The sequence below is a fragment of the Scyliorhinus torazame genome, chromosome 9 (genome assembly GCF_047496885.1).
Source record: "Scyliorhinus torazame isolate Kashiwa2021f chromosome 9, sScyTor2.1, whole genome shotgun sequence".
In the NCBI taxonomy this organism is placed as follows: domain Eukaryota; kingdom Metazoa; phylum Chordata; class Chondrichthyes; order Carcharhiniformes; family Scyliorhinidae; genus Scyliorhinus; species Scyliorhinus torazame.
Genome location: NC_092715.1, coordinates 213,710,620 through 213,724,019, shown reverse-complemented (window position 1 = coordinate 213,724,019; position 13,400 = coordinate 213,710,620). Strand labels below are relative to the sequence as shown.

Sequence of the window (13,400 nt, the reverse complement as noted above, 5' to 3'; positions counted from 1 at the left end):
TAGTCTCCACTTCTTCGTCAGTTCGTCCAGTGTCGCCAGTCTGTGTCCTACGTAGAAGTTCCCGACCGTCAGTGTATCCCCGTCCTGCCTCCTTTGAAGGTGGTGTCTAGCATGGCTGAGGGGAATTTGTGATTGCTGCAGATGGGGGCCATCTTAGTTAGCCCGAAGTGCTGTCTCAGTTGGGCCCACGTTCTCAGCGCGGCCGCTACCACTGGGCTCGTTGTGTATCTTGTTGAGGGGGATGGGAGTGCTGCTGTGGCCAGGGCCCGGAGGGTCGTTCCTTTACAGGAGGCCTCCTCCACCTGTGCCCACTCTCCGGGTACGTGTAGCCATCCCCTCACTCTCTCTGCCGTTGCTGCGCAGTGGTAGTATTGTAGGTTCGGTAAAGCCAAGCCACCTTCGATTTTCCTTCTTTGCAGTGTCGGTTTGGGAATTCTGTAAATCATTCTTAAATCAGGAACCATGAGAAGCATAGTTAGCAGGATTCAAGCCTGCTTTGGGATACACCAATGGATTCCTAATCCATTGACTTAACGACTCGGCCACGTATACAGGCCTTTTATATTCTTTCAGCAGCAGTAACACAAATTTAACAAATTAACCAATTAAAAAAAAAAAAAAACACTTAAAAACCAGTTGATAGCCCCTAAGGCAGTATTTTTCCCGGGGACCCATTTTTGCCAACCGGCCAACCGTTGCGACTCACGCGGGCTGACCTTCGTGACCCACGCCGGCCAACATTCGTGACTCACCATTTTCACTTACCTTTAATGCGAGAGGTGAGCCTGCTTGGTCCTCATTTACTTGTTTGCTGCTAACAAAATGGAGGAATCGCAATCGCGCCCAAAACACGTGATGTCGACGTTCGAGGGGTGTGACCTGCTCTCTGCCTCCCTTCAAGCAGGAAGATTACATTGAATTCAGGAAAATCTTCTCCTGAGTCTCCAATTGCACAAATTCGCCCGCAGCAGCTGTTTTTTTAACAATGCCGGCTGCGAGCGGCCTTCAAAATGACGTCTGCGACCATATTTTTAAAATGCGGGCGCACTGCAGAACCCCGTGGTTCTGTGCATGCACAGCGATGAGCGGGCACGCATGCGTAGTGCGCCCGCAATTTTTTTTTATGTGGTCGCGGCCTTCATTTTGAAAGCCGCTCGCAGCCGGCATTGTTAAAAACCGGCTGTTGCGACTTACGGGTGCGGCGATGACCAGCTGAGTCGCACGTTTCGGCAGCTCCCTGTGAAACGGACTTTTGGGCTCTTGATAGGAGCCCCAACGGTAATTTTGACGGCTAAAAACACTGTGCGGTAAACCAGAAGGGAATCCCCCCTGGATACGGATGGAAAAAGGAGGAGAAAGTGGCCAGATTGCAGTGGATCCTTTAGAACAGCGGCAAGGAAGGCAAGCAAAAACCAAGATGGCGTCGGAAGGTGGCAGTTTAACATGGGGCCCTGAACAACAAGAGTTCTTGTAATGCTGTGTGGAAGAGATCAAAAAGGAAATGAAGAAAGAGCTGTTGGCCCCGATACTACAGGCGATCGAAGGGCTAGAGGAACAAAAGACCCAGGAGCGGGAGCTTCGGGTCGTGAAGGCAAAGGCAGCCGAGAACGAGGACGACATACAGGGCCTGGTGGTGAAGACTGAGACGCAGGAGGCACATCAGAAACGATGTGTGGAAAGGTTGGAGGCACTGGAAAACAACGCAAGGAGGAACAACCTGAGGATTCTTGGTCTTCCTGAAGGTGTGGAGGGAGCGGACGTCGGGGCATATGTGAGCACGATGTTGCACTCGTTAATGGGAGCGGAGGCCCCGGCGGGTCCGTTGGAGGTGGAGGGAGCATACCGAGTGATGGCGCGAGGACCGAGAGCAGGAGAAATTCCCAGAGCCATAGTGGTGAGATTCCTCCGTTTTAAGGATAGAGAAATGGTCCTTAGATGGGCGAAGAAAACTCGGAGCAGTAAATGGGAGAACGCTGTGATCCGCGTTTATCAAGACTGGAGTGCGGAGGTGGCGAGAAGGAGGGTGAGCTTTAATCGGGCCAATGCGGTGCTTCATAAAAAGAAGATAATATTTGGAATGCTGCAACCGGCAAGACTGTGGGTCACATATCGAGGGAGGCACCACTACTTTGAGACGGCGGATGAAGCGTGGACTTTTATTGTGGAAGAAAAACTGGAATGAGCGGGTTATTAAAAAGAACGTTCGAACAAAGTGGTGGGGCGAATGTGGGGGGCAAAGAGGGGTTTTATGTACTAATCCTGTGATGTGGTAACTTTTCTCTCTCCCACAGGTGGTGATGGGGGGAGGAGGGGAGGTGGAGGAGATGGGGCGTTGGCCATTGGGGGTGGGGCCAAGGGAGAAGCGCGGGCTTGGTTCCCGCGCTATGATAATCATGGCGGGAATAGAGAAGCAGGAAGGAGGGGGCGTCGCACGGTGCGAGCCGAGGTCAGCCAGAGTTTGCTGACTTCTGGGAGCAACATGGGGGGAGTAATTACGCTAGCGGGGGATCTAGCGGGGGGGGTGGGAGGGGGGAATTACTGGGTTGCTGCTGCTGGGGAGAGGGGGGAGCTGGTATGGGAGAGGATGGGCGGGGGGGCACTGCCTGGGGGAGATACAGCTGCGTGGGAACCGGGTGAGGAGCTGGAAAAAGGTGATGGCTAATCGACAAGGGGGGGGTAGGAAGCCCCCCAACTCGGCTGATCACGTGGAACGTGAGAGGGCTGAACGGGCCGATAAAGAGGGCACGGGTACTCGCACACCTTAAGAAACTTATGTTACAGGAAACGCACCTGAAACTGATAGACCAGGTTAGGCTACGCAAAGGATGGGTGGGGCAGATGTTCCATTCGGGGCTAGATGCGAAAAACAGGGGGGTGGCTATATTAGTGGGGAAGCGGGTAATGTTCGAGGCAAAGACTATAGTGGCGGATAACGGGGGCAGATACGTGATGGTGAGTGGCAAACTACAGGGGGAGACGGTGGTTTTGGTAAACGTATATGCCCCGAACTGGGATGATGCCAATTTTATGAGGCGGATGCTAGGACTCATTCCGGACCTAGAGATGGGAAAGCTGATAATGGGGGGAGATTTTAATACGGTGTTGGAACCAGGGCTGGATAGGTCGAAGTCCAGGACTGGAAGGAGGCCGGCAGCAGCCAAGGTACTTAAAGATTTTATGGAGCAGATGGGAGGTGTAGACCCGTGGAGATTTAGCAGACCTAGGAGTAAGGAGTTCTCGTTTTTCTCCTATGTCCATAAAGTCTACTCGCGAATAGACTTTTTTGTGCTGGGTAGGGCATTGATCCCGAAGGTATGGGGAACGGAGTATACGGCTATAGCCATTTCGGATCACGCTCCACACTGGGTGGACTTGGAGATAGGGGAGGAAACAGGAGGGCGCCCACCCTGGAGAATGGACATGGGACTAATGGCAGATGAGGGGGTGTGTCTAAGGGTGAGGGGGTGCATTGAAAAGTACTTGGAACTCAATGATAATGGGGAGGTCCAGGTGGGAGTGGTCTGGGAGGCGTTGAAGGCGGTGGTTAGAGGGGAGCTGATATCAATAAGGGCACATAAAGGGAAGCAGGAGAGTAAGGAACGGGAGCGGTTGCTGCAAGAACTTTTGAGGGTGGACAGACAATATGCGGAAGCACCGGAGGAGGGACTGTACAGGGAAAGGCAAAGGCTACATGTAGAATTTGACTTGCTGACTACAGGCACTGCAGAGGCACAATGGAGGAAGGCACAGGGTGTACAGTACGAATATGGGGAGAAGGCGAGCAGGTTGCTGGCACACCAATTGAGGAAAAGGGGAGCAGCGAGGGAAATAGGGGGAGTGAGGGATGAGGAAGGAGAGATGGAGTGGGGAGCGGAGAGAGTGAATGGAGTGTTCAAGACATTTTATAAAAAATTATATGAAGCTCAACCCCTGGATGGGAGGGAGAGAATGATGGGCTTCTTGGATCGGCTGGAATTTCCCAAGGTGGAAGAGCAGGAAAGGGTGGGACTGGGAGCACAGATCGAGGTAGAAGAAGTGGTGAAAGGAATTAGGAGCATGCAGGCGGGAAAGGCCCCGGGACCGGATGGATTCCCAGTCGAATTCTATAGAAAATATGTGGACTTGCTCGCCCCGGTACTGACGAGGACCTTTAATGAGGCAAAGGAAAGGGGACAACTGCCCCCGACTATGTCTGAAGCAACGATATCGCTTCTCTTAAAGAAGGAAAAGGACCCGCTACAATGCGGGTCCTATCGACCTATTTCCCTCCTAAATGTAGATGCCAAGGTCCTGGCCAAGGTAATGGCAATGAGAATAGAGGAATGTGTCCCGGGGGTGGTCCACGAGGACCAAACTGGGTTTGTGAAGGGGAGACAGCTGAACACGAATATACGGAGGTTGTTAGGGGTAATGATGATGGCCCCACCAGAGGGAGAAACGGAGATAGTAGTGGCGATGGATGCCGAGAAAGCATTTGATAGAGTGGAGTGGGATTATTTGTGGGAGGTGTTGAGGAGATTTGGTTTTGGAGAGGGGTATGTTAGATGGGTGCAGCTGGTGTATAGGGCCCCAGTGGCGAGCGTGGTCACGAATAGACTGGGATCTGCATATTTTCGGCTCCATAGAGGGACAAGGCAGGGATGCCCTCTGTCCCCATTATTGTTTGCACTGGCGATTGAGCCCCTGGCGATAGCGTGGAGGGGTTCCAAGAAGTGGAGGGGAGTACTTGGGGGAGGAGAAGAGCACCGGGTATCTTTGTATGCGGACGATTTGCTACTATATGTGGCGGACCCGGCGGAGGGGATGCCAGAAATAATGCGGATACTTGGGGAGTTTGGGGATTTTTCAGGGTATAAATTGAACATGGGGAAAAGTGAGTTGTTTGTGGTGCATCCAAGGGAGCAGAGTAGAGAAATAGAGGACCTACCGTTGAGGAACGTAACCAGGGACTTGCGTTACCTGGGGATCCAGATAGCTAAGAATTGGGGCACATTGCATAGGTTAAATTTAACGCGGTTGGTGGAACAGATGGAGGAGGATTTCAAGAGATGGGATATGGTATCCCTGTCAATGGCAGGGAGGGTGCAGACGGTTAAGATGGTGGTCCTCCCGAGATTCCTCTTTGTGTTTCAGTGCCTCCCGGTGGTGATCACGAAGGCTTTTTTTAAAAGGATTGAAAAGAGCATCATGGGTTTTGTGTGGGCCGGGAAGACCCCGAGAGTGAGGAAGGGATTCTTACAGCGTAGCAGGGATAGGGGGGGGCTGGCACTACCGAGCCTAAGTGAGTATTATTGGGCCGCTAATATTTCAATGGTGAGTAAGTGGATGGGAGAGGAGGAGGGAGCGGCGTGGAAGAGATTAGAGAGGGCGTCCTGTAGGGGGACTAGCCTACAGGCTATGGTGACAGCCCCATTGCCGTTCTCACCGAGGAACTACACCACAAGCCCGGTGGTGGTGGCTACACTGAAGATTTGGGGACAGTGGGGACGGCATAGGGGAAAGACTGGAGCCTTGGGGGGGTCCCCGATAAGAAACAACCATAGGTTTGCCCCGGGGGGAATGGATGGGGGATATGGAATGTGGCAAAGAGCAGGAATAACGCAACTGAAAGATCTGTTTGTGGATGGGAAGTTCGCGAGTCTGGGAGCGCTGACCGAGAAATATGGGTTGCCCCAAGGGAATGCATTCAGGTATATGCAACTGAGGGCTTTTGCGAGGCAACAGGTGAGGGAATTCCTGCAGCTCCCGACACAAGAGGTGCAGTACAGAGTGATCTCAAAGACATGGGTGGGGGATGGTAAGGTGTCAGATATATATAGGGAAATGAGGGACGAAGGGGAGACTATGGTAGATGAACTAAAAGGGAAATGGGAAGAAGAGCTGGGGGAGGAGATCGAGGAGGGGCTGTGGGCAGATGCCCTAAGCAGGGTAAACTCGTCGTCCTCGTGTGCCAGGCTAAGCCTGATTCAGTTTAAGGTAATACACAGGGCACATATGACTGGAGCATGGCTCAGTAACATTTTTGGGGTGGAGGATAGGTGTGCGAGGTGCTCGAGAAGCCCAGCGAATCATACCCATATGTTTTGGTCATGCTCGGCACTACAGGGGTTTTGGATGGGGGTGACAAAGGTGCTTTCAAAAGTAGTAGGAGTCCGGGTCGAACCAAGCTGGGGGTTGGCTATATTTGGGGTTGCACAAGAGCCGGGAGTGCAGGAGGCGAGAGAGGCCGATGTTTTGGCCTTTGCGTCCCTAGTAGCCCGGCGCAGGATATTGCTAATGTGGAAAGAAGCCAAGCCCCCGGGGGTGGAGACCTGGATAAATGACATGGCGGGGTTTATAAAGCTAGAGCGGATTAAGTTCGTCCTAAGGGGGTCGGCTCAAGGGTTCACCAGGCGGTGGCAACCGTTCGTCGAATACCTCGCAGAAAGATAGATGGAATGGGAAAAAGAAGGCAGCAGCAGCAGCCCAGGATCGGGGGGGCGGGGAACCAGAAGGACTCTCAGGGTTGTTAATATATACTGTATAGTATGTATAGGTCGTTGCTACAGATAATTATATATTGGACTGTTAAATTATATTTTTGGAGAGTGTTACTTGTGACAAGGCAGTTGCCAATTAGGGCTAGTTTTCATTTTTGTTATTTATTCATTTTCTGTTTATAAAATAGGTCATTGTTATTTGTGTTGTTATAATATTGTGTAAAGGATGCACAATGTACTGTGTTGGTTGACCAAAAATTTTCAATAAAATATTTAATAACAAAAAAATAACCGGCTGTTGCGCCCGAATTTGTGCAATCGGGAGCGCCGCGACGTATGGCTCCGTGACCCACCCGCGGATCGTGACCCCGACTTTGAAAATGCCTGCCCGAAGGGAAACTAACGATAAAAATTTAAATGATCCGTACCAATTTGAATTGCAATGTCACTTTGGTGGCTAATAATGCACTCCACTCCCTGCTCTTTATACTCAGATCAAATTAAACAAACGGATAAATAGAGACAAAAGAGAGAATTTTTTTAAGGAACTGTATGAAGTCAAATTAAAATTCCTGTTGGGGCTTAATGAGACACTCCAGCCCCCATAGTGCTCACTGGCCATCAAGGGCTTTGAGTGACCCAGGGGACACGACACGCTCCCTTTTCAAGGACACCGGCTGTGCATGTGCCCTCCTCTTAGCATTCTCAGTCCTTAATCAAACAATGCTCGTTATCTGTATATCTCTAAGAACAGAGCCTCTCTCCCCAGCCCGCCCACTAAGATTAGGAATCCCGATGGGGAGTAAAATCCTGCGGCAGCCCAGAAACCGGATTGGAGCCTGGCAAGTCACCGGTCCCTACCAGAACAGCTTCCTACCCAGAACGGACGGGAAACCTATCATTATGCAGATCCCCTCTTTCAATATCATTAGCGGGCTTGAACCCCGATGCTTACCCTCCCGCTATGCATCCCCCAAAGAGGGAACTCCCGTGGGCTTTTGTGCAGCTCTTGACGGAAGCTGACCTGGCGTGATGCACCCCAAGAGGTTAGGTCCGTTGCCCATGCGTGCCGCTGCCAGGCTACAGAAGAAGTGCCCCCCAAGGGTCTTGGGGGTAAGGGACTCTTACCAGGGATAGGGGTCGCATGTCTGGACTGCCATTTCTGGCCTGTGGCAACCTGAGTATCACTCTTAGCATTGTAATTTCAGCCAGCTCACTGATCATAATGCTCATCCTTGTCTGTTTTGCACCTTGACTTTCATTTTGAATATAGGCAGAGTATTAATGTACCCATTGCAGCATCCCATGCACTGGTGCTGGAGCTGTGCTAGTTATGCTCATCGATTTTGCTCTCCCAGCCTTCCAGAAATACCCATACACTGGGACAGACGCAGGTTTTGTGGAGCAGTGCAGCAGCTGACTTCAAACTAGACAACTAAAAGTTTGTAGTGCAGCAGGGTTTGGACTGATTTTACAGAAATCATGAGATTTTTTGCATAGATTGTGACACAGGCACAATGATTGCTTATTCTTGACCTTGTAACTGAAGCATGGGCTACTGTTGATTGTGGTATTTGATGTTGTATAGTTACCTGAGCTGTAGGATTTATATTCTCAAACGGTGTTTGTGTTCTGGGAAAAACCAAGTCTTAATTAGATGGTTCCACGTTTATTTTGGATCCGTAGTATGGGATTATGTTTTTATTGGTTTTCTCTTGTGACAGATGCGAAACTACAAAGCCAGTCAAGACATCATGTTCAAGGCAGATATGATCTACAACAAATTCAAATCCATGTTCTTGGTTGGTGAAGGTGATTCTGTGATTGCGCAAGTGCTGAATAAGTCACTCGCTGACCAGCGGCAGCACGAGGAAGCGGTCAAGGCACGAGAGCAAGAGAAGAAAAGTGATCAACTGGAAACTAACAAAGTTGAAAACACAGAAGAACAGTTGACTGGTAAAGTTCACCCCTTCTCCTCCAGCCCTTGCCTACTTGTGAATTAACTGAACACACTGGGTTCTCTACTCTTGAATAGGGTCAACAAAAAATAGTTAGTCTCCTGTGACTTGTGGCATGAGGCAACCCATTTCTTCAACTGCTTCTGTCAAGAGCAAGATATTTGACTGATCAGTGTATCCTTACAAACTCCCCTTGCCTCTGGGTGCCAAAAGATGTTTTTTCTTGGACAGATTATTTGCCTGAAGCACCCTGTCAGGGGAGCCAGTGGGCAGGCCTCAAGTGTTCTCTCCGTTTAAAACTTGTCCAGCTTGGGTAGCTCAATTAGGATTCACACTTTTAGCAGTTCAGCTCTCCAACTCCATCGGAGCCTTGCCACCAAACAAAAGACACTCTCTGAGGAAGCACCTCTACGGATTCTGCTTGATGCTTAAGAGCAGCAGGCTTTGTTCACCTTCCGTTGTGTTCACGTACTACGTGTTATTTATCATGTTTGTTGAGCTGACTGGGAGAGGAGACTGGAGGGAGAAAGAAGCTTTGAACTCGAGACACTGCATATCTCAAGCACCAGAGTCCTTTCAAATACATAATGTTGGAGAAATATTTTCACTTGTTTAAAGCCTGCAGCCTCTCCTGGGCGCTTGGTTATGAAATGCAGATGCACATGCAGGAGCTTGCTGTTTGACCAGTGTCCTAATGTTGAAAGCGCTAAAGTTGTACTGCAGTGGGTGGGGAGATGATAAGTCAAGGCTCTTTTTCCTGGTTATCGAAAGACGACAGCAGGGTAGCATTGTGGATAGCACAATTGCTTCACAGCTCCAGGGTCCCAGGTTCGATTCCGGCTTGGGTCACTGTCTGTGCGGAGTCTGCACATCCCGTGTGTGCGTGGGTTTCCTCCGGGTGCTCCGGTTTCCTCCCACAGTCCAAAGATGTGCAGGTTAGGTGGATTGGCCATGATAAATTGCCCTTGGTGTCCAAAATTGCCCTTAGTGTTGGGTTGGGTTATGGGGATGGGGTGGAGGTGTTGACCTTGGGTAGGGTGCTCTTTCCAAGAGCCGGTGTAGGCTTGATGGGCTGAATGGCCTCCTTCTGTCCTGTAAATTCTATGATCTATGATGTGTAGACGTTTTGAGTGTGGACAAGTTGAGGCTTTGTGAAGTATCCTGCAGTTGACACTTGTTGCCTTTGTTCATATGTAACAAATTACAAGAGAGTAGATACCTCCCAAGAGAGGGTAGAAAATTGGGGCAGAATTATTTTATTGCAGTATGAAGTGAACTTTTCAATGTTTGATTCCACGCTAAGGTCCCTGGAACTGCTGGCGGTGTGGAGTAAGTATCATGTGCCACATATTCAGCCCTTGTTAAGGGCAGCACGGTAACACAGTGGTTAGCACTGTTTCTTCACAGCTCCAGGGTCCCAGGTTCGAGTCCTGGCTTGGGTCACTGTCTGTGCGGAGTCTGCATGGTCTCTCCGTGTCTGCGTGGGTTTCCTCCGGGTGCTCCAGTTTCCTTCCACAGTCCAAAGATGTGCAGGTTAAGTGGATTGGCCATGCTAAAATTGCCCTTAGTGTCCAAAAATGTTAGTTGGGGTTATGATGGAGGTATGGGCTTAAGTAGGGTGCTCTTTCCAAGGGTCGGTGCAGACTCGATGGGCTGAATGGCCGCCTTCTATCCTGTTAATAAAAATTCTATGAATGCATGCACCTTCTACAATCTAGCTAATGATCTCCTTCCTACTTGTCAGCTACTAAAACGGTGAATGGAGAAGTTGCATCACAGGATGCAGAGAAAGGCCAAATCTTGAAACGAGCAGAGAACAAGACTGGAGATGAAAAGAAGAATAAGTCGGACAGTGTGCAGCCGCCACAAAACAGGTCAGTGCATTGAAGTGAAATTTAAAGCTGGGTGTGGAATACAATCCATTACAAGGACCTAAGTTTGAATGTGCTCTCCAGTTATTTAGATTGTGTTAGTTACGTTACCGCGTTTTGTAGGTATGGCCCATGCAGGGGATTTTGTAGTTGCCCATCAACTGTCGATTGGCAATGGGTAGGATGGTAGAGTGAAGTCCGATAGGTGTCACTAATTGGTTAAGCTGTAATGGAGAGATTATGCCAAGATTGTTTTTTTGCACTTTGCAGTCAGGGGAATGTGGTCTTTTGGTGCTGAGCAGTGATAGGTACAGCTCAAGGCTCCTGGCACTCCTTAGTTCGGTACCAACAGAATCGCCTTCACCAGGAGATACACCGCTTTCACAGCGACCTTCTCAATTAACACAGGCGTAACATTAGCTGGCACGAAAGTGTATGCTTTCAGTGCTAAGTAAGAAGCATGCTGCAAAAGTTAAATGTGCTTCCCAATTCTATGCTCATATTTCAACTGCTGCTGCTGCTCCTCCAAGGGAGCTGAGGCCTACCCCTCTCTGTTGGCTGTGCGCTCCTTCTCGCTTCTGGTGGATGGCTGTAGATTAACTGCCTGCTCCAGCTCTGTTTATCTCTCAATCTGATACTATTAACAATTAATATTTATACAGTAGCTTTAATGTAATCGATTTGACACCAGGCCAAAGAAGGGTTGAGGAAAGGCTTGGTCAAAGCAGCAGGTTTTAACAAATGTTTCAAAGGAAGAGAGGGCTAAAGAGTGACCAAATCTAAACTTGTGTTACTTTGAATAAAATCTGAACAATGGTATTATTATGACTTTTTCTAATCTATAAATACGTAGCGACTCTTTAGTAACATGCCACAGAAATTCCACAGACAATCTTATCAATATGGATTTGAGTTTAAATCCAGATCCTTTCATACTACAAAGGATTAACCCACTGTGTAATATGGGTAACTTTGTTTTCTTGTGCCCTCTTGACATCTACTGAAATATGACTGATGAAAAATAGAAGTAGAGCTTATTTTTGTGAAGAATGTTATACGTTTTGTATCTGCACCTTGTTAATTCTCAAAGTTGATGCCATACAAATTTGCATTGAATGGTGTTGTAGTTCCAGAAACCTGGCTGCCCTCTGTGGCTTCATGTATTCCTAAATCTTAACCAGTGAATTACATTCAGACTCCTTATTGAATGCGTACCAATTAGGTTGGAACTTTTACTTTCTGGAAATGCACCCTGAACATTTTTTATTGTAGATAATTACAAGTATTTCACTTATGCTTTTGCATTGCACCCCTTTCCCCAATTTTTATCTCCTTTCCAGAAAGCTGTAATATGTTTATGTGCTGTTTCCCAGTACGTCAGGCCAATTGTCATTTTCCTTTTCATTCTCCTTCTGAGACTGCCAGAGGATTGTCTGTTGTAAACTACTGCAATTCACTGGACTAAATTATGAGGGACTGCAGAGTATAAGGAATGCAACAGCTGAGCCAGGTCCTGTCACTGCTAAAAATCTGCTAGCGGATGGATGGGAGAGGAGTAATTATTGTACAGCAGTTGAGTGGGAGCTCATTTTCTTTAACCCAGGAGCTTGGTTGAGACGAGCACAGATTGGGAGCCCTGCTGTCCTTGTGCTGTCTTCACTAATTTAGCTGATGGGTGTGAGGAAAATAACAATCGGGTCTTTTTGAGTCTGGAATGAATGGTATTTTAATGGAATAAAATGCATCCATGTAACTCGGTACCTTTTCTCTTTACTTCAGTGAACTGCATCAATCCGATGCATCCCAGTTGGCGAAACAACCACCGGCCAATACTGAAGCTGGTCAGATGGAGACAGGACCAGCTGCTGAAAGCTGAGCAGCTCCAACCTGCATATTGTCACCAAATTTAAAATGTAGCTCCTAGCACGGGTGGGGGGCGAGGGGGTGTTAATGCTTTGATTTCCCTATTTTGAAACTGTTCTGATTTATCGACAACTTGCTACTTAACACTGGATATCCATACCCCCCCCCCCACCTCCCAGAAAAGCAGCATCGCAACAGAAAAGCACATGTTGGTATTTACCACATAGAACTGCCGAAGCCTAGGTGTACATTTTTTGTTTGGTTTCTTTTCCTGCCTTTGTTTAAAATGTTTTATATAATGATTGGAGGGTGATGGGTTTTGCCTTATTTTTGGATGTGTATAGTAATTCAGTGGCGTTCTTATGTTGATATGGTAAACCTTTTTTTGTATTAACCTGTTGAGGCCAAATCTGCTTTAACGCCAAATAATGAAAACTAGTTTTTGTTCCTGCATGTTGAATTGCAGGTAGTGTCGTAAAGAACACACCCCCGTGTGTTTGTTTTTATTAAGTCCTTTTTTTAAAACACTGTTTTGTTTTAGTAAATCTTCATTATGTTTTTGCATAACAGCATAGTTGCTCTTTTTTTTTGTAACGATTCCATGTGAAGATGTTATTTGAATGGTTATCGTAAACGAAGAGTTCCAAATTGCTTATTTTTTTATACTAATGTCTTTGTAAGCAAATGCTTCCACTTCAGATGAGCCCTAGAAGCATTTCTGATCTGTTGCGTTTTACTCTGTCGTGAAAGGCTTTAGGCCTTAAAAACGTTGCTGTAAACTTGGCACCAAAATAAATGTTTGGTTTGTTAACACTGATCGATCCTTCTTTCGCTTTGTTATTTTGTTATTTTTTAATTTTTAATTTTTAAAATTAATTTAGAGTACCCAATTCGTTTTTTCCAATTAAGGGGCAATTTAGCATGGCCAATCCACCTAGCCTGTACATCTTTGGGTTGTGGGGGCGAAACCCACGCAAACACGGGGAGAATGTGCAAACTCCACACAGACAGTGACCCAGAGCCGGGATCGAACCTGGGACCTCGGCGCCGTGAGGGAGCAGTGCTAACCACTGCGTCACCGTGCTGCCCCGCTTTCTTATTTTTTTAAGAAAAAGGCTGCGATGTGATGACTGGTGTGAATGTACCCAAGAGCCGTGCAAAAGAACTTGAGCGCTGTTAGTGTTTTAATACATATGCTGTAAAGTTGTCCCTCACTTGCTTGTCTAGCT

The 13,400-nt window shown here is 48.0% G+C and overlaps 1 protein-coding gene across 1 annotated transcript in view; it reads left to right on the top strand.

Moving 5' to 3' along the window:
* The window catches only part of psip1a (PC4 and SFRS1 interacting protein 1a), a 59,504-nt gene extending 46,516 nt beyond the window's left edge, over positions 1-12,988 (top strand). The window contains exons 13-15 of the mRNA XM_072517061.1: positions 8,204-8,435; positions 10,182-10,311; positions 12,088-12,988. Coding sequence (XP_072373162.1) covers positions 8,204-8,435; positions 10,182-10,311; positions 12,088-12,184 — 459 coding nt within the window. The 3' untranslated portion in view covers positions 12,185-12,988. The remainder of the gene's footprint in view (positions 1-8,203; positions 8,436-10,181; positions 10,312-12,087) is intronic.
* The last annotated feature ends 412 nt before the right edge of the window (positions 12,989-13,400 follow it).